At 38.9% G+C, this 18,784-nt stretch overlaps 1 protein-coding gene across 4 annotated transcripts in view; it reads right to left on the reverse strand.

Annotated features, from left to right (window-relative positions):
* Window positions 1-18,197, reverse strand: part of cadps2 (Ca++-dependent secretion activator 2) — a 240,977-nt gene extending 222,780 nt beyond the window's left edge. The window contains exons 1-2 of one of the 4 annotated variants that reach the window (XM_088006677.1): window positions 17,619-18,197; window positions 8,268-8,381 (exon numbers count right to left, since the gene is read on the reverse strand). In XM_088006677.1, the coding sequence (XP_087862803.1) occupies window positions 8,268-8,381; window positions 17,619-17,954 (450 nt within the window). In that variant the 5' untranslated portion in view covers window positions 17,955-18,197. The remainder of the gene's footprint in view (window positions 1-8,267; window positions 8,382-17,618) is intronic. The other 3 variants (XM_088006678.1, XM_088006675.1, XM_088006676.1) reach the window with 3 other exon arrangements.
* Between the last annotated feature and the right edge of the window lie 587 nt (window positions 18,198-18,784).

The raw sequence follows: 18,784 nt of genomic DNA on the forward strand, positions 1-18,784 counted from the left end.
AACACCCAGGAATGTGTAATTAATTCTTTTTATTGTTTAAAAAAGATAAACAGAAGTATCGTGATTTGAAAGGGGGAGAACTTAAAAGACAAATGTGAGAATAAATAAACATCCAGGGTTCCTAGTAAAAGATCTTCCAGCACCAAAACAACCTGACACTGGACCTCCTTTCTTCAAATACAAGGCCCCACTCAGCTACAGCTGGAACTCAAAGGAGGAACCAGTTCTCAACAACACATGCTTCAAAAAAAAGTATGGAGAAGACACCCTGCAACAAGGAACAACATCCACACCAAGCATACATGTTCATGCTAACTGACTGCTAATACTAACTATCATCAACCCACCAAAAAGCTGCAACACACATGCTGCCCAATTGGTCAAGAGGCCCTGAGATCAGTTCCACACCCAGCTTTAAACTCTGCTCATCAAGAGGCAGAGTGGAACCACCTGTGCCTGCTTAAGCTGCAGGAGCACAGCAGCAACCTGAAATCAGGAAACATGTATGCAGCCACCAGCGCATGTAACAGACCTGCTCTGCAGTTTGGCCACATTTCCTGAGTGACAAACTGAGGAAAGGTGGCCTTTCCATACCACTGCACTGGATGGTCTCATGGTGGTGGTTTTAAAGGGATCCATAGTTAGTTAGAAATGAGCTGCAAAGATATGTAAGAAACAACAAATGCAAAAGAAAATGCTACAATAACAGAAAATAGAAGCATAAACCTTCAATCAATAAAACAAGTGCAAACAAAAAGGACTGTAACTACAAATAACATGCTGCAATCACAGTAAACAATAAAATAAAAAAATAAAAATTGGATCAGTACCCCTTGACGATATGATATATACACACACACACACACACACACACACAGAGAGAGAGTGCCTTGTGAAAGTATTGGGCCCCCTTGAACTTTTCAACCTTTTGCCACTTTTCAGGCTTCAAACATAAAGATCTAAAATTTTTATTATTTTGTTAATCAAAAACAAGTAGGACACAATCATGAGGTGGAATGAAATTTATTGCATATTTTAAACTTTTTTTAACCAATAAAAAACTGCACAGCGCGGTGTGCAATATTATTCGGCCCCCTTGCATTAATACTTTGTAGCGCCACCTTTTGCTGCGGTTACAGCTGCAAGTCCCTTGAGGTATGTATCAGTTTTGCACATCAAGAGACTGAAATTCTTGCCCATTCTTCTGTGCAAAACAGCTGGAGCTCAGTGAGGTTGGATGGAGAGCACTTGTGAACAGCAGTTTTCAGCTCTTTCCACAGATTCTTGATTGGATTCAGGTCTGGACTTTGACTTGGCCATTCTAACACCTGGATATGTTTGCAGTGGTCTTCTGATACTCCCTTTGCTTGCTCAGTGCTCCTTGAGATGTTTAAAGCTTGGGAAATCTTTTTGTATCCAAATCCAGCTTTAAACTTCTCCACAACAGTATCTCAGACCTGTCTGGTGTGTTCCTTGGTCTTCATGATTCTCTCTGCGCTTTAAACACAACCCTGAGACCATCATGGAGCAGGTGCATTTATACGGGGACTTGATTACACACAGATGGATTCTACTCATCATCATCAGTCACTTAGGATCATTCAGAGATCCTCACTGAACTTCTGGAGTGAGTTTGCTGGACTGAAAGTAAAGGGGCCAAATAATGTTACATGTCCCACTTTGAAGTTTTTTATTTGTTAAAGGGTAACACTTTATTTGAAGGGGGTTGAATAAGACTGTCATGACACTGTCATAAACATGACATAACACCTGTCATGAACATCAATAAGTCTTCATGAATATTTATGACTGTTGTCATAAAGCGTCATTCGGTAAATAATGACACTTTTAATACAAAGTTGACATTATTCAAAATGTCTTTATGACAACTTGACATTAACCAAGAAATCATGATCTGACATAAATTTGTTATAAAAGTATTACCGATTAAACTTTAAAAATTTGCTATTTGTAGTAATATTATAAAGCTCTGCCATGTTGTTTAGTCTTAATTTTCTTAATTTAATCGATCCTAAAGTTTTACAGCAAGATGTCTACAAAGCACTTATGAACTTAGCATTTGAAACATTATTTAAGGCTGTTTTAACCCTTGTGCGTGCGAGGACTGAGGCAAACGTAGAGAACTGTGGCAAATGATAAAAGTTTTACGTGTGTGGGCCCCATTTCTAAACACAAGGGCTAAGTAGTGCAATACACCATCTCCACCAGTGAGAGGCAGCAGTGCATGAACAGGCGTGCAGTGTGTTGGTGAAGAAGAAATCTTCCATATTGTGGCGCAAACCTAATACAAGTTATAACTATAGACATAATATATTATGTCTGTGGTTATAACGGCCAGACCTCCTGTTTAAAAAGAAGCTGAAGTTTGATACCTAATACATATGAGGTATGTGTCTTATTAACTTTACATTTTCTTTGAGAAAATAACATTGACTATGTTCTCTTTCTCTGTAATGTTAGCTATGAGCAATTCAAGCCAATCCTACCTTGCTGTAAGTTAATGTTAGCTAAAGTTATTAAACAATTACTGTAAGGTTAGCCCTTAATATTAAATATATTTTAAAGACAGGCAAATTGTTTTTCCCCCTCCAATTTTAATATAGCAAATTAAAAGCTAATATATTAGTCAAAGTTATCCTTCATGTGCATTATTTAGCGACTTGGCTGATGTGACACAGAGTTTGTGTTCTTTGCTTTGGCAAGTTTACCCACATGAAGACCCAGGCTAGCCTAAGGACACATGGTGGGAGGACAAAGTTGGCTAATGAAGACATGCTACGAGTGTGGAGGATGATAATAAGGACCAGCCACCAGAGAAAGAAGTTTCTGTTTGACCAAAGAGAAAGAAGCAGATGAAATATTCCCCAAGAAAATTAGGTAAGTCGTTTTTGTGTTAATATTTTCACCATGTGAAGTGGGGTGGGACAGCCAGGTAAGTGGGGAATGGGGAGCAGGAATCAACATTCACCAGCTGAGTTAAGTTACGTTTTAGACAACTAAAACTGATGTTAAATCTGTTTATTTATTAATAAGCTTCTTGCAAACAACCCTAAGTCAGAGTATGTGGTTAGAAATAATTTTGAATGCTCATTAAGTGAAAAGATGCATTCATGTGCCTAAAACTTAAATGATGCATTCGAATAACAGTGGCAGTCTGTCTGAACTTCTGCCAGACAAATATTTGATCAGAATAATTTTGTTCAGCTTTAGTTATTATGCTACTTGTATTAAGAAATAATTGTATTGCACTTTATATCATGTTAACTAGGCATTTGTCTGCCAGTCTACCATTCTGACAGTGTGCAGCAAGGGACATTTTTGGAATGGTATTTAAATAAATTCAGAATTATGATGACATTGTTTTTTGTTTTTGTTCTTTTTTTAAGTGACCACAATGAATTGAGTCATCACCAACTATGAGAATGTCCAGAAGAGATTCACCAAGTTTGAGTTCATGAAAAGGTTTTCTCCATGATTAACTATTACAAGAACAACTGTAATTTCTGAGCATTTCTGGACACCTTCAAAGAGCTGCTTCCAGGAAATGAAGACAAGAAGAAGATCTCCTGTTTTCAGAGCTTTACAGGGAGACTATAACGAAGGATATGGCTGACATAATCAAAGCAAAACATGTTACTGTTGAAAGAACCTATTTTCTTAAGTTACAGAATAAGTAATTCTGCTTTAGTTTTTCAATCAGCATTTCAGAGTAACAACATACTGACCAGACGTTAAACCCTCTGTTATCTTAGAACAAGTTATCTTTTGTTTTATTCCAATGTACAAAGGGTTTGTTCTACAGTTATGATGGTAGTTATAAGTAGTCCAGTGTGTTTCACTTCATTTGAGGTAAGACTTAATATCAATGACTCTGTTAGCATAGCATTTGACACTGTAATACTAAATTACATCTTTATAATTGTTGCTACTAGTTTCAATTTACTTGAGGTAAAAGTTAATATTAATGACACTTAAAGACGTATTCATAACTGGTGCTATTTGTTCCACTTTAGTTGATGTAAAATAAATTGTTAATGAGTCTGTTATTAAATCATTTGACCGTGTAATAAAGCTTAGTGAAATCTTTATTGCTTGTCCTATTTGTTTTGCTTTATTTCAGGGAGTGGAAATATTAATCATTGTTTTGTTAAAGCTTTTGCTAGTGTAATAATTAAATCATTATGACTACTATTATGACAAATTTATGTCAGATCATGATTTCTTGGTTAATGTCAAGTTGTCATAAAGACATTTTGAATAATGTCAACTTTGTATTAAAAGTGTCATAATTTACCGAATGACACTTTATGACAACAGTCATAAATATTCATGAAGACTTATTGATGTTCATGACAGGTGTTATGTCATGTTTATGACAGTGTCATGACAGTCTTATTCAGCCCCCTTCAAATAAAGTGTTACCTGTTAAAGTTTAAAATATCCAATAAATTTTGTTCCACCTCACGATTGTATCCCACTTGTTTTTTATTACTCACAAAATAAATTTTTTTTAGATCTTTATTTGAAGCCTGAAAAGCGGCAAAAGGTTGAAAAGTTCAAGTGGGCCAAATACCTTCGCAAGGCACTGTATACACATATATATACATGTATGCATTTTACTTAAATGCATATATTATTTTGAGATACTGTCTCAAAATAATGACAATTTATTTTTTGTTGGGTTTTTTTGTTTTGTTTTACCAGAGTGGCGGAAATGGGCTTCCGTACTTTTTAGTATTGCAGCATTTCTCCCCCTTGCTCATTTTTTCTGCAATTGCAGCATTTTATTTATGATTGCAGCTTTTTGTTTGCATTTGTTTTGTTCATTGAAGGTTTTCGCTCTCATTTTCTGTTATTGCAGGGATTTTTTTTATTTGCAGTGCTTTTCTGTTGTATTTACTTGTTTTTCTGTTGTTGTTTTTTTACATGTGTTTGCAGCTTGTTTCGCTGTTTGTTATCTGTTCACACCTGTCGGCCACAGCAGTTTGGCAATCAAACACTATAATCGTTTCTGAATGACTTGACTGAGCTGGCAGGTCTCGCTGTGGATTGCGCATGCCTCCTTTCACTCAAACTGGATACAGGCGACCCTGTATCGGAATTTATATAAATTCTTCATTAAGGTATGCATCAAGCTTAAAAACCAAAGTGCTTCCTCTCCTTATGTAGTGTTGTGGAAAAAATTACTTTAACAAGAATCTGGATGAGAAGAAAATAAGAAATTTCTTAAAACCTTGCAAGGTGAGAACAAAGATACAAAGGAGTCTGTCAAGTCTGCTCTGACCAACAGTGGCTCTGACTTCCTTTTATAGGTTCTGGTCAGAGAAGAGAGACTTGATTGGACGAGAGGTGTGAATCCCTGATTGTTATGTACTAACAATTCTGTGGAGCCCTACACAGATGGTCTGGCCATTTTTCTATTACAGTAACTCAATATGAACTGTAAATATAATCTAGAATAGCTTTTAGAGGTGCGCACTTAGAGGGCAGTGAGGGTGATATATCTTTGTGAACAAAGAATTTTGAGCACTGTGTGTGTTTACATTTCACATGCTGCCCAGCGCATGGCTCCGAGTCTGTTTGATAAAAGTTTATAGATGTGTTCCTCGGTTAGATGGTGCACTAGAGGGTCAGTGGTTAGGCCTGTGGAGGAAAGGGGTGCTCACCTTTAAGTCACTCAGTATGCTGGCTTTTCCTTTTTAATTCATTATTTTAAGGCTACATGATTGATCAAACTGCACCATATCAAATGCTTTGTGAACTTACAGTCAGGCAGAGTTACTGCAGAGAACAGAAAAACTGGTCCCATAAAGCTCAGGCAACCAAAGCAATATCTGTGGTGCTTATTGAAAACTCGATAGACGCAAAACGGAAGAGCTACTTAAGCCTCAGAAATTAAATCTCTCCATTTGTTCCTCTGTATAGTGCAGAGACATGCACAGTGCAGCGGATTTAGCTCATCATGCAGGGCCGGTCCACGGTTGTATGGGCCCTTGAGCAGAATTTGACGTAGGGGCCCCTTCTGCTGCCAAGATCAGCACCATTAAAAACAACAGATTTAGTGAAATGTGGGAGGGGGTTTAATTGGCCAAGTTTAAAAGTAATCAATTATAAATGTAATTTACTGAGATGCATTTGTCAACATACAGGGCTTAAGCAGTTGCTGACTTAATTTGGATTCAACAGAAGTTAAAATAAATTATATTTATTTTACTTGTATTTTTTGATTTGTTGTTTTTAAGACTCTATAATGGTGGGTTCAAGTATTTTCTGCAATGTCTCCCAATTACATATATAATTACCCAGTAATATTTTTACATTTCCTGTCAACTCGGCATCTTTTAAGACAGAAACATGGTGGATCACCTTGGTGCCTTAACCACCGGGCTTAGCAAGTCCTCTGGGGGAAACCCTGTACACTTGAAAGACAAAACCGTGAAAGTAACTTTTCAACAAAATCTATGAGTTTGTTGAAAAGTCAATTTCTTAATATTGATTTTAAAAAGTACTAGTTCTACTGGTTGATTATTTCACTTAAAACATTTTTCCAATGTTATAAGTGAAATAACCTGCTAGTGGAACTTGAAGTGAAAACACTTTTTACAGTTCGTTAGTTCCATCAAAAATGTGATATTTTTGTTATAAGCAACAGTGATATAAGTAGGACATTTAAAAAGATGTTCTACTTGTATCACTTTATTACTTTGCTCTTCATTTACCAACACGTTTGACTAGAACTGACTGAATGGAAACAACTGATTGACAACTCAGGAGAACAAGCCATAATCTATGAATATTAGAGATGTGCCGATCGATCGGTCACCGATCATAATCGGGCCGATTTCAGTGAAACAGTGCATGATTGGAGATCGGCGATCATTAGCTCTTGTTGCCGATACCGATCACCTGCATCTAATTTCCAACCTGCCTGTGCAGCTGGTCTCCTCTTTCCTTCACTCTGCGCAAACGCGTAGCAATAAATCCTAAGCGATGTGGAACTACAACGCACTGAGTGAATGGGGAAGTTTCCGTGTTGCGGCGGAAAATTGAAGCAGGTCAAAATGCATCAACACAACGAAGCTAATATGACATAAAAACAATGACATACTTGACGGAGTTTGGCTACATCGAGGCTCACTGCAGTAAAAAAGACATACAGAGGATCAGATAGCAGGTAAAGCAGCGCACAGCTACAAACACTCACCCGGATTAGCATGACGGTCAGAAAGCTAAACAAATAAACCGCAGAATTATTTAAGTCTTCGAGCTGCGATGTAAGACGCTGGTTCTGCTCTCCTGTTGAACCGCTGCTACGCTACAGGTAGTAATATTTCAGACGGAGCGCCGCTTCTGCTCCACCTAGTGACTCTCACACCGAACCTCTGCTTAAAGCTGCAGCATCTAACTTAAAAAAATAAATTTGACATACGTATTAAAACTTTCGCTGTCCTAACATGAGACAGATAATCTCTGAAAAAAAGAATCGATCTCCTCCCTGATCTGCATAATTACTCCGCTCAGTCAGAAACAGCCAATCAGAGCTAGCAGTAATCAGCTAGCCGCCATGCTAACAGGAAGTTTTCATTCAGTAACTCTGGATTGTTTATTGTAATGGAACCTGTTTTTGCCTTTGAATGTTAAGTTTTATACTTTAACTTCTTGGCAATGTTGAGAGGTTTTATTTAGGCTCTTTGCATTATTTAGCCTCTTCAGAGCCTTCATATGTTATCAGTCTGTTAAAGGTAGTATTATCAATAGCAGTACAATTTGCACAATGCCTGTTTTGTTTAGTTTTCTTCTTGAAAAAGTTATTAAAAACAAGTTTTTGTCTAAATTAAGGTGAATTCATGGTTCCTTTTTCCACATAATGTAACCGGTAGTGTTTATGATAATTAATAAATAAATAAATAAATAATAATTATGTGATCGGTATCGGTGATCGGCGCTCATGGGTGATCGGTATCGGTATCGGCAGGAAAAAACCTGATCGGCACATCTCTAATGAATATATTTGGTAAATAAGAACACTTCAGCATATTAACAGTCCTCGATGTTGAAGTTTCTTTTTCACAAATGTTTAGTAAGTTAGCAAGTAAGTACGAAGTACGGACCCATTCTAATTTATTGAATAGGTCCATGGTTATGACAAGAATCAAGGTGGTTGATGAGAATCAGTTTCTTTGACCAAAACACATTTCTGTTTCTGAAATACAGACATCATTTACATGAAGCTTGTGTTCCCTCACCTCATAGTAGCTTCTCACAGCATTGCAGAAAGCTTCGTCAGCGATAATCTGAGTTTCTCCATTCAGGAAGGCCAGGAAGTGCTCCTTCACTGTCTGCAGCTGCTGCTTGTTGACCTTACAGAGGAAGCAGGAGGTTCAACATTAAAACAGTGAGACTCAATGAGGAGTAAATGACTGGAAAAATGAGTTCCACATAGACATGGGTATATAACAATATTCTATGGAAAATGGTAAAAACAAAGACATAACATTAACATTATTTTTATAATCAGATTGTGATGTTACCATTGTATTACACATGTTTTAATGAGGATAAAAGTAAACTGTGGTAACATGACCTGAACTTGTGATCTTTACATCAAATATTAATATGTCTAAGATTCATAGTCTGAACAAGAAACACAAGGGATTGAACACTTGGGAAGCAAATTAAAAACATTTAATTTGCATTTTAATTTCAAGCCTTAACACATGAAATAGTTTGAACCCTGTTCCTGTGCCCATTGAGTGTGGCTCATCTGACAGAAAGTGACACAAACACTACATTTGCCTTTTCTGTGATAATGTTTGAGCTGGAAGCACAAACTTTTATGCTAGTCATCTTTACATTTAGTGGCAGTGTTTTCTCAAAATGTATTTAGTCAAACTTGAGTTTACATAGCACTGGTATTCTAGAGAACTTGGTTCTTCCACGCAACATGTAGTATATCTTAAACGTGGGCTGGATGATATTGCTGAAAAACATATGTCAATTCATTTATTGTTTTTCTTTGTTTTAAATATCTGAAATATTACCAATCCTCTTATCCACAGTTTCTTCTCAATTTCTCCCTTCACTCCACACCATTTATTATTTTTAAGCAGTTACTCAACAGGATTTTCCTAGATTGCCGATGAGTGAGTTAGAAATTTTGAGTAGCAGGTAGGCCTGTCACGATAAGAAATTTTGCTGAGCGATTGTCTAAAAAATTATTGTGATAAACAATAATATTGTTTCAAGACCTTTTGATGGAAATGATTAATAATGCATGCGATTTCCTGCCATAGATAGATGCACTTTATTTTCAAATGAACACATAACACTAGAACTGACTAACTAAATAAAGCAACCAAAAACAAAAATAAAATGGATTCTCAGTTTCCATGAACAAAAAACGTACTTGAATAAAAACTAAACAACATAAAGCCGAAGTGGAAATAAATACTGCATTCAACCAAAAGAGTGCAGATTATGAAGTCTGTATACTAGATTGTCCTTCAGTAATCACTAGATTTAAATAAAGAAGATGGGCACATCCGACTACCTGATGCAATAGTTCACACTACACGATTTTTTGCCCCCATTTTCCCCTTATGATAATCTTAGATCGTTGGCCGATCTAAGATTGTCGCTGGTGATGTCGTAACCGATCATCCTGCAGTGTGTGGTGTGTTACGGTAGATCGTCGTGGCCGCTCCGATCTAAATCAGGAGGTTTCCTTGACTGGGAGCTTAACGCTGCCTGTTGAATGTGACAGGTAGCCAATCAGAAAGCGCGGATTCTCCTCGGTGCTTTTTGAGGGGAAATTATGAAGGGAATCCCAAACAGCTGACACGGCGCAACCCGAAGTCCAGCGGACATTGGAGATGATATGTGGAAACAACATTAATATTTATTCAACATTTCGTGCAAAGAATATAGAAATGACAAGGAGAGGAGTTGGAGCCAAATTGCTACCACAGTTGATGAAGCCGGTAGGTTTTCAGCTGTTCTTCGTTAACGTGACATAAATAGGTTATAATGATTTTCATTCAGTCAGGACTTTATGCTGACTCTAGCCACATGCATCACAGGTAGATTCCAGTAAAGCATTGATTAATGCCTGATTTTAAAATTAGTTAACTGGACTTATAGCCATTATTTTGTGCCCATTTGGCTGGAAACCACACAGCACGACGAACCCGATCGAACCATTATACCGAGGATTTCTGTCGGCTAATGTGTCTCTCAGGTTTTGAAAATGGGCCGACAACTCGTGTCGTGTGAGCTGGACATTACACTAAGGAAATGATGAAGGGAGGGTCAGTGCAGAGCACCGGAGCTGAGCCTTTTTTCATTCAGTGTCATCAACCGAAAGAAAAAAAGGCAGTAAGAGACGATAAAGCCGATAATTAAAATGAGGTCTGTTAGGGATTTTTTGGTATTATCATTTTATTACTTTAGTTCATATTCAGTCTAATGTTAATCAGTATTATTGTGATTTTCAGTTTAAAGTGTTCTCTTCCTTATGTGTGTATGAACTGACCTGGAGGTCACGACTGTCTGTTCATCTTCATGTGAAACAGTTAACTCTGTGTTTCTCAGACCTTAAATTCTTATCAACCGGAATACCTCCTAACTTAGGTTGTCTTATGTTTATCTTCCCTCTTCTTTATTGACAGTTTGACCGAGATTTGAACCGGGCTCAGACCATAGATCAGATATCACACCTGGAACTGGGTTGCTAATTGTTTGGGTTAAATGTTTTACGACCTCTGTTGTTTTTCTTGGTTGCTCCCTGTGGCTGTTCTGCTTTGACAATAAAACAGGGGCTCACGCGGAAGCAGACCAGAATGCTCTGTGAACGGCTTGGAGGAGCAGTTGGCGGAGTCTTCTCCTTTTGCAAAAGCTTGGTCATAAAATTCATATACGTTGTCTGTGGTTCTTTTATGTAGGTTCGAGAAAAATACCCATCAAGGTCGATAGGTTTAATTTATCGTGCGATTAATTGATTTATCGTTTATCGTGACAGGCCTAGTAGCATTATGATGTTGTTGCATAAGATTGTAAAATGGGCAGTTTTACAATTTGTCTAACAGTTTATAAAATGGGCAGAAAGTTACATGGGCACTGGCACCTTTTAACTTGAAAAAGAACAAATCCACTGAATAACAGCAGGTAACTTCTGGTTTAGATATTTTGATTTTAGATATTTTGGATATTAGATATTTTGATTTTATTTTGCATTTAATGTGCTGTTGTGATTGCGACTGGGAATCAGAATTACGATTCCCAATTGCTCAACATCTTTAATGTTGAGCAAATTGGATTATTAGATCAGAGGGGGCTGGTTCTGCTCCCACTGTTGGACCATTGCTACACGCTACTGGTAGTAATATTTCACAGACGGAGTGCCATTTCTGCTCCACCCGCAGTGAACCCTCACACCGAAAGTCTGCTTAAAGCTGCAGCAGGTAACTTAAATAAACAAAACAAGATTTTACGCATGTATTAAAACTTTCGCAATGCAAGAACATAAGACAGATAAAATCAATCTGCCTCCTCCTGGTATTCTGTAGAATTACTCCGCTCAGTTAGAAACAACCAATCAGAACCAGCATTAATCAGCTAGCTGATCTCTCAGGAAATTTTGATTCAGTAACTCGGGATTGTTTATTTTGATGCAACCTGCATTTGACTTTGAATGAATATTTATTCTTTCTTGACATTATTTGATATAGGCAGTGTTATGAGATTTATTTGACTCATGCATAATTTAAGTTGTTGAGAGCCTTACTGTTAAATATTATTTTACTGACTGCAGGTTTAGCAGTTGTCTTCTTGACTGAATAGCTTCTGTATTGTTCCTGCAAATATTTTGTAATTTATGTCTAAATTAGGTGAATTCATTGCCAGATCACATTTCCGTTTTGCCAAAACATAGCAGTATGTATACCTAAAGTGAGAAATTAACAGCCAATCCAGGTGATCAGCAGAGATTGGCCTCATTGGTGATCGGTATCGGAATCAGCAGCAAAAAACCTGATCGGAGCATCCCTACTATTTCCATCTCGCTGTCATTTGTGTTTCTGAAGGAGGAGGGAGTTGGTCATGTGAAAGAGGTGGATTGTGGGGTGTTTGAAGCAAAGAAGCAATGCCAGCAGTGTGGTAATTTTTTCATGTTGTGGAAAAGGTATGAAAATGAATATAATATCAGTAAAAATCTGTTATCATCCATAACAGCAATATTAATATTGGATATCGGTATCCAAATTTTCAAATCAGTGCATCCTTACTCTTTCGCTGTAAAAGAGTATCTTTAATTTAGTTGTTTGGGAGTAGCTAATCTTCCTATGACGGAGAACAGGAAATACTGAATGATGCCACATGCCAGTTGCTCTCAGGAAAGCTCCTGGATCTGCAACAGTCAAGTAGTAAACAAAGAAGCAAAAAAGTCATTAAGCTGTGTACCACTAATAAGGCGCCATAATATTTAAATTGTTTTGCATGGTTAACTATCACTTCATGCAAAAACAGAACAATTAAAATAATAAAATAAATTAAATCTGCAAACGGCGTTGGAGGCCCCGCAGCAAAGAGCGCCGCAGGGGTTCCAGGAAAGCCACGCTCTCGCCACCGCTCTCGCACAATTCCCACAGTTGTTCGCCAGGCGACACACACCGACATCTTCCGCAGTGCTCCCCGACGATGCACAAGCGCAGTCGATCTGAATTGCAATTTCAAGCTATTGGGTTCTTTAGAGGCTAACAAAGGTCAAGCCTACAAGTTTACTGCAAATAGGATAATACACGTATGATTTAGAGCAGTCTTTCTTCCAACAGAAAGAAAGACTACTCTAATTGCTCTAACTGCTCCTTCCAAAAGGTGACTTCCTATTGGAAGGGGCGGGGCTAAAGTGATGTCGCCAATTGACCATTTGAATGTGATGAGCTCTGGTCTGTGATAATACAAATTAAGTTTGATGCAGCTGGGAAGTTATTCCACCTTGATGTTTCATGGAGAATGGCCAGTTTTGAGGCTTGGCCACGCCCACATGCTTTGACATAGGAAAATTCCTTTATTAACTTTTGACCCTCAATGTCTCAAGACTGTGCTGACTGAGCTTGAAGCCTGGATCTCAAAAGCTCTAGGACGAGTTCGCTCGGATACGATCTTAATAAAATGAACATGATGGCGGCTTTGATCCAAAATGGCCAACTTCCTGTTGGGTTTAGACCATGGCTCCCAGAGACTTTTTTGTACGTCCTGACAAGATACACATGTGTACCAAGTTTCATAATTGTGGGTAAAAGCATGGCTTAGGGCTGATTTTTAAAAAATATTCTAGGGGGCACTGTGGAGGAATTAGGCCACGCCCACCAAATATTGTACTGGATTCCTGTTGGTGAATGGACAAGGATCGATCTCAGTGAGTTTGGTGCAGCTGGGCCAAAACATGTGGAAGCTAGAGCCAAACGTATGGCAGAAGTGAGACCTGTCACTTCACCGCGCCACCACGGCCACGCCCTCCTGAAAACTCTGGGCGCTTAAAGCAAGTGAGACCAACTTGCTATCCGTCATCTGACTCAAGATCATCTTGATTAGGTCAAGAGAGCCAGAGATGGAGCTTTCCAAGTAGAAAAAGTCACTTCCTGTTCTGAGGGGGTGGGCCTTATGACGTCAGATTATAATGAGATAGGATCGTCAGGCATCCAGCCAGGATCCCTCATGCCAAGTTTGGTGCCAATTGAGCTTTTCATTGTGAAAGTTATAGCGTTTCGTTTGTTTTGGCGAGTACACCAAATTCGCCACTCTGCCACGCCCCCCGAACATATACGAAAAGCCAATTTTTTTGATAACTTAAAGCCTCATGCCTTAACTGCATTCTGACCAAGAATAAAGCCAATAGGTCGAAATCTCAAGGAGGAGTTCATCAAAGTTTGACGTGAGTAAAAATGAAAAATGGCCAAAATTTGACCTTTGACCCAAAATGGCCACCTCCCTGTCCACTTTAGAGGGTACTTCCAAGAGACTTTTTTTCTTGATTTGGGGGGGGATCTACCGACGTACCAAGTTTCAGATCTCTACGACCTACAGTTTCCCCCAACTCACTTTAATGGGCGCTGTAGAGCAGTTTGGCCACGCCCACTTGCAATGCCACTGGAATCTGAAAACTTTCCTCGGGGGACAATTTTGGGTCAAGTTCGGTGAGTTTTTTGGGGGTGCTGTGGTGGTGCAGGCACAACCCACATATGGAGGTCTTAGTCCTCGACACGGCCGTCGCAGGTTTGATTCCCGGCCTGGTGACCTTTGCCGCATGTCTTCCCGCTTCTCTCATTACCCGCTTTCTTGTCAATTTACTATCAAATAAAGGCCACTAGAGCCAATAAAACCTTTTTAAAAAAAAAAAGTTTGGTGAGTTTTTGAATATGTTAAAAGGCCCCAAAAAGCCGTGTAAAGTGGCAGCAAAATTTAAAAAAAATAAGAAATCCTGCAATTACAATATGCCTTTGCCTGCTGTAGCTAATGGGGGCAGGGCATAGGGCTTGTATAGGCCCTGTAAAAGCTGGCAAAATCATTCTACCAATGAATGACTTGAACAACTGTCAAAAGATATGTTTGGCACAAATCAATGCTTAGTGTTCCCCGGTGAAAGCAGCGAAGTATGTTTTATTTTGTTGTTTGTGATGCAAGTTTATGTTTTGTATTCTAATGTTTGTATATGTTTTAGTTTTCACGTTGACTGAGGTGGGTGTGGTGTGGTGGATGGAGAGCCATTTAATTTTTGGCTGAAATGGCTCTCCATAACTGATGATCTGCATCAAAGAAAATAAACAAAACCTTGAAAATCACCCGTCGAGACTGCGCAAACTACTTCAGGTCCTGGGGAGCAGCTACAGGGAAAACTCGAGCCTTCCGTGTGTCGCCTTCCATTGACGGTGAGTGTCGTGGGAAAAAATTGCTTTCACAAGAGTCTGGATGATAAGAAATAAGAAATTTATTAAAACCTTGCAAGGTGAGAACAGAAATGCAGAGTCAAGAGAGTCTGTCAAGTCTGCTCTGACCAACAGTGGATCTGGCTTCCTTTTATAGGTTCTGGTCAGAGAAGGGAGACACAGTAGGTGTGAATCTCTGATTGTGATGTACCAACAATTCTGTGGGGCCCAACCCCGATGGCCTGGCCATTTGTCTATTGTTAAGGAAAGGAGGTTGTTATTAATGTATGAAATGCAGTCTCGGTTGAGGAAGTACCACCCAGATTGTCTCCTGTATCACAGACATTCTCTGCTGTTGCGTCACACTGTAGAAGTCTATAGGAGAACAGCTTGGCCAATCTCATGATAAAATCATGCAGACACAATGAGCTCATCAGACACAATCTAAAGCACAAGATGGGTGAGGAGCACGTCATAAAATTTTCCATTACAGTGAGAAAGTTTGGATTGGACATCGGCCGAGATTTAACGCTGCGTTGGAGTCAACGCCACACCATGAGGAGCTGTCTTCGCGGTGGATCCAAGTTTGCATTGGCAGAAACCGAATCCAACAGATGACGACCACTGGCGCAGTGAGAAATTGACTGATCAAACACGGAAATAACGTCACCTGACTGATATTGGTGTTTATGAAACTAAATGAGTTTAAGGTCTATGTTTTGTCAGATTATATGCCGTATTGCTTAAAAGGTAACTGGTTTAAAAAAAAATGTTGAAAAGGACTAATTAAAAAAAGTAGAAAAATATTAGAATGGTGTTTTTGTAACAAAGTATTTTTGAATGTGGGTTTAATTTCACTGTAAGGCTTTAGGTCATTGTAAAGAGTTAACATGTCACTGCCATGTGAAAAAGAACTTTCTGCTGAAGATGTGTACAATAATACGGGTTATGGTAGAACCTGACTAAAAAGAAGTAGAAACCCTTAGCAACATACTCTGTTGCTCTGACTGATCACTAAAGAATATCTTATTGGAATATCTTATTATAAAAAAAATACAAAATGTCAAAAAGTATGATTACTTCTGAATAGACAGTCCACGCAAAGTACAAGAGACCAAAGCACCAAGGCTGACATCCACAGTACCATCTTGTCTACAAATAAAATGAATGTATACCAATGCTGCTATATTTATATTATTATCCATTTCCCTTCCGATAACATTGTAGGAAACAGGAAAATATGTTTTCAGAATGCTGAAGGTTTGTCACGGTAGAAACTTATCATATAGTTGGGTTAAGATCTTGTCACAAATACATACATGACTGGTTCCAAATGTGGTTTGGCTCATCCGTCTACATTCCATTTCCTCTGAAAGCAGTTAACACATGAACAATCCAAGCTGCATCACATAACACAAGGTATATGTGGGTTGTGAATTATTTACACTTACTGACACCAAGTTAATATCCAAGCCCCACCGTTGCTGAAAGCATGTGCACAACCTGATTACAAGCTTAATGACACAGTATCATGATTTAATACCTTCTAAGCTATTAAAGCAAATAGGCCTTTGCAGCGCTTTCGCTGCTCGAGCCTAAATATTAACAGTGTCATCGAAATATTGCAGGTGTTTTTGTGTTTTGCTTTAGTCCTTCGTCACTGTGTAAATCTGTTAAAATTTTTCTAAATTAGCTCCGATTTTAGACACTTAATTTAATTTCTTATTTTTTTGTACTGAAATAGAATTTAAATAAAATTTTAACATTCTTGCTGAAAAAAGATAGTTTATAAAACAGTCATGTCAATGACACAGATGATCTCACAGTATCATGAGCGACAGTGCCAGAGAATGGCTTAGTTGGTAGCACTGTTGCCTTGCAGCAAGAAGGTCCTGAGTTCAATTCCTGGTCCTGAGTTCAATTCCTGGCCCTGGGTCTTTCTGCATGAAGTTTGCATGAACTGAACTGAGTCAATTGAACCAAACTGAAGCAATTTAATGACTCCTGGTGGTGCTCTGAGTTCAGTAGATGATTAGTGTGTCACACTCAATTTACAACATTCATGCCCTGTAAACAAACAAATACTTGAAATTGTTTAAACTGTTTAAACTAATATATAACCTATGAAAGTTTGAATTGAATTATGGGTATTAAACAACTTTTCCATGATATTCTAACAGATCTGTAGCTGGCTGATGGGAAGTGATGGATGGCTGTGAGAATAAAGGCAGACTGAGCTCCCAGTGTTGTGGATTCTGACAGTGCCTCTGTTGCCAAGTATTCCAGACTCACCTGAGTGCATTTGTGTCTAATTGTTTTTGCATTATACACAATGCTCACACAATTGCCTGTCGGACATAACATTAGATCTACAACACTTTATGCTATGTCTCTATGTTTTGGAAGAACTTTTAAAGTTGGAAACCTAGTGATCTTTTGAAAACCAAATAAACTTAATGTGTTGTAGAAAAGAATGAAATTATTTATTTTTCAGTCATTTGAGGTTAAGACTATGCTTAACTGTTCTGTGCATCATTTTCATTTCAAACCATGTAAAATTATGATGTTTCAAGGGTTCGCTAAAGAGTTCGCTCTGTTTGGTTGAGACTTCTCTAATAGAAATTCCCTTCACAGAGAAGCTAAAGCCTACTTGACCAGCATACTGTTCAGTCTCACCTTCTGCTGTCTTCGGGCCATGTCGGTGGGCTGCTTGGCGTTGAACGGATAGGAAATACACCGCAGAACAAACACATAGATCTGCAGCTTAGTTCTCCTCTCGTTTTCCTCCTTCTGAAGGCGCTCTCGCTCCTTCTTTTCCTCGTCACCTGCAGAGGGGCAGTCTTTTGCACCTTCACCGGGGGTTTCGGCAGGCTGCAGCTGCTGACCGCCCGCCCGCCCGCCGTCTCCCTGCTTTTCTGCCTCTGAATAGGCGGACGTTTTCCTCGGAGGCTCTCTGGTAACTTCTGTGTCGGACTCCCCGCCCGTGTCTTCACTAGAGGACGGATCCAGCATGGTGACAGGTGTTAAAACTCAGGCAGACTAATAACACGACAAAGTCTTGTTTACGATTTAGTTTGTTTTAGTTGACGTGGCGCTACCGCCAGCAAATCTACTGTCGGCGCCGTTTTCCTGCTGGAACAAGTGCTGCGTTTGAAGTCACGACCCGGACTAAATGCTGTTTCTGATGGCGACGTCAGGGCAGGCGGAGTTTTCCGGGTAAACGTCGCGACGTGAGCTTCATTCCTTCACGCACAGAAAATGTGTTGGTATGGTAGCACGCGCTCGAGAGCTATGCGTACAGGTGAGCAACCTGTGGCTGCAAGCAGAGATAGGTTGAAACAGAGCGAAGAGGTGTCACTCTGGGGTTTTTTAAATGCACCAAACGTTTTCCAAATTCATAGTTCTGTATGCTCAATATATGATTTAAAATTCCACCCATCCATTTATTATCTTACACGATTACCCCGGGAATCGCAAGGTGTGCTAGTGCCTATGTCCAACGGGCGGGTGGCAGGGTCACCCTGGACAGGTCGAGTTAACATTCTGTTTTCCTATTTAGAAATAACATTAACAAAATCGAAATGAAGCTGCGCGCTTAGTTGTTGGAGAGCCTCCTCAGTTTTTTTTTAACTCCGATGTCTTTCATGATAACAAGCAATGTCGCCATGGTAACTCATGATTTCTATTTACTTGTTTCTACTGTGTAAGCTCTCTACACTATTTTCCAATTAAATCGTGTTAATATATTTTAAAATATGGGGTTCCATTTGTGTCAAAAATAAGTAGAAGTCATATGTGCAGATGTGTCGTTGCTATGTGTCGTTGGTCTATGTTGCATGTAG

Source organism: Poecilia mexicana, unplaced genomic scaffold (assembly GCF_051168715.1).
Source record: "Poecilia mexicana isolate PSO_F unplaced genomic scaffold, ASM5116871v1 scaffold_6, whole genome shotgun sequence".
In the NCBI taxonomy this organism is placed as follows: domain Eukaryota; kingdom Metazoa; phylum Chordata; class Actinopteri; order Cyprinodontiformes; family Poeciliidae; genus Poecilia; species Poecilia mexicana.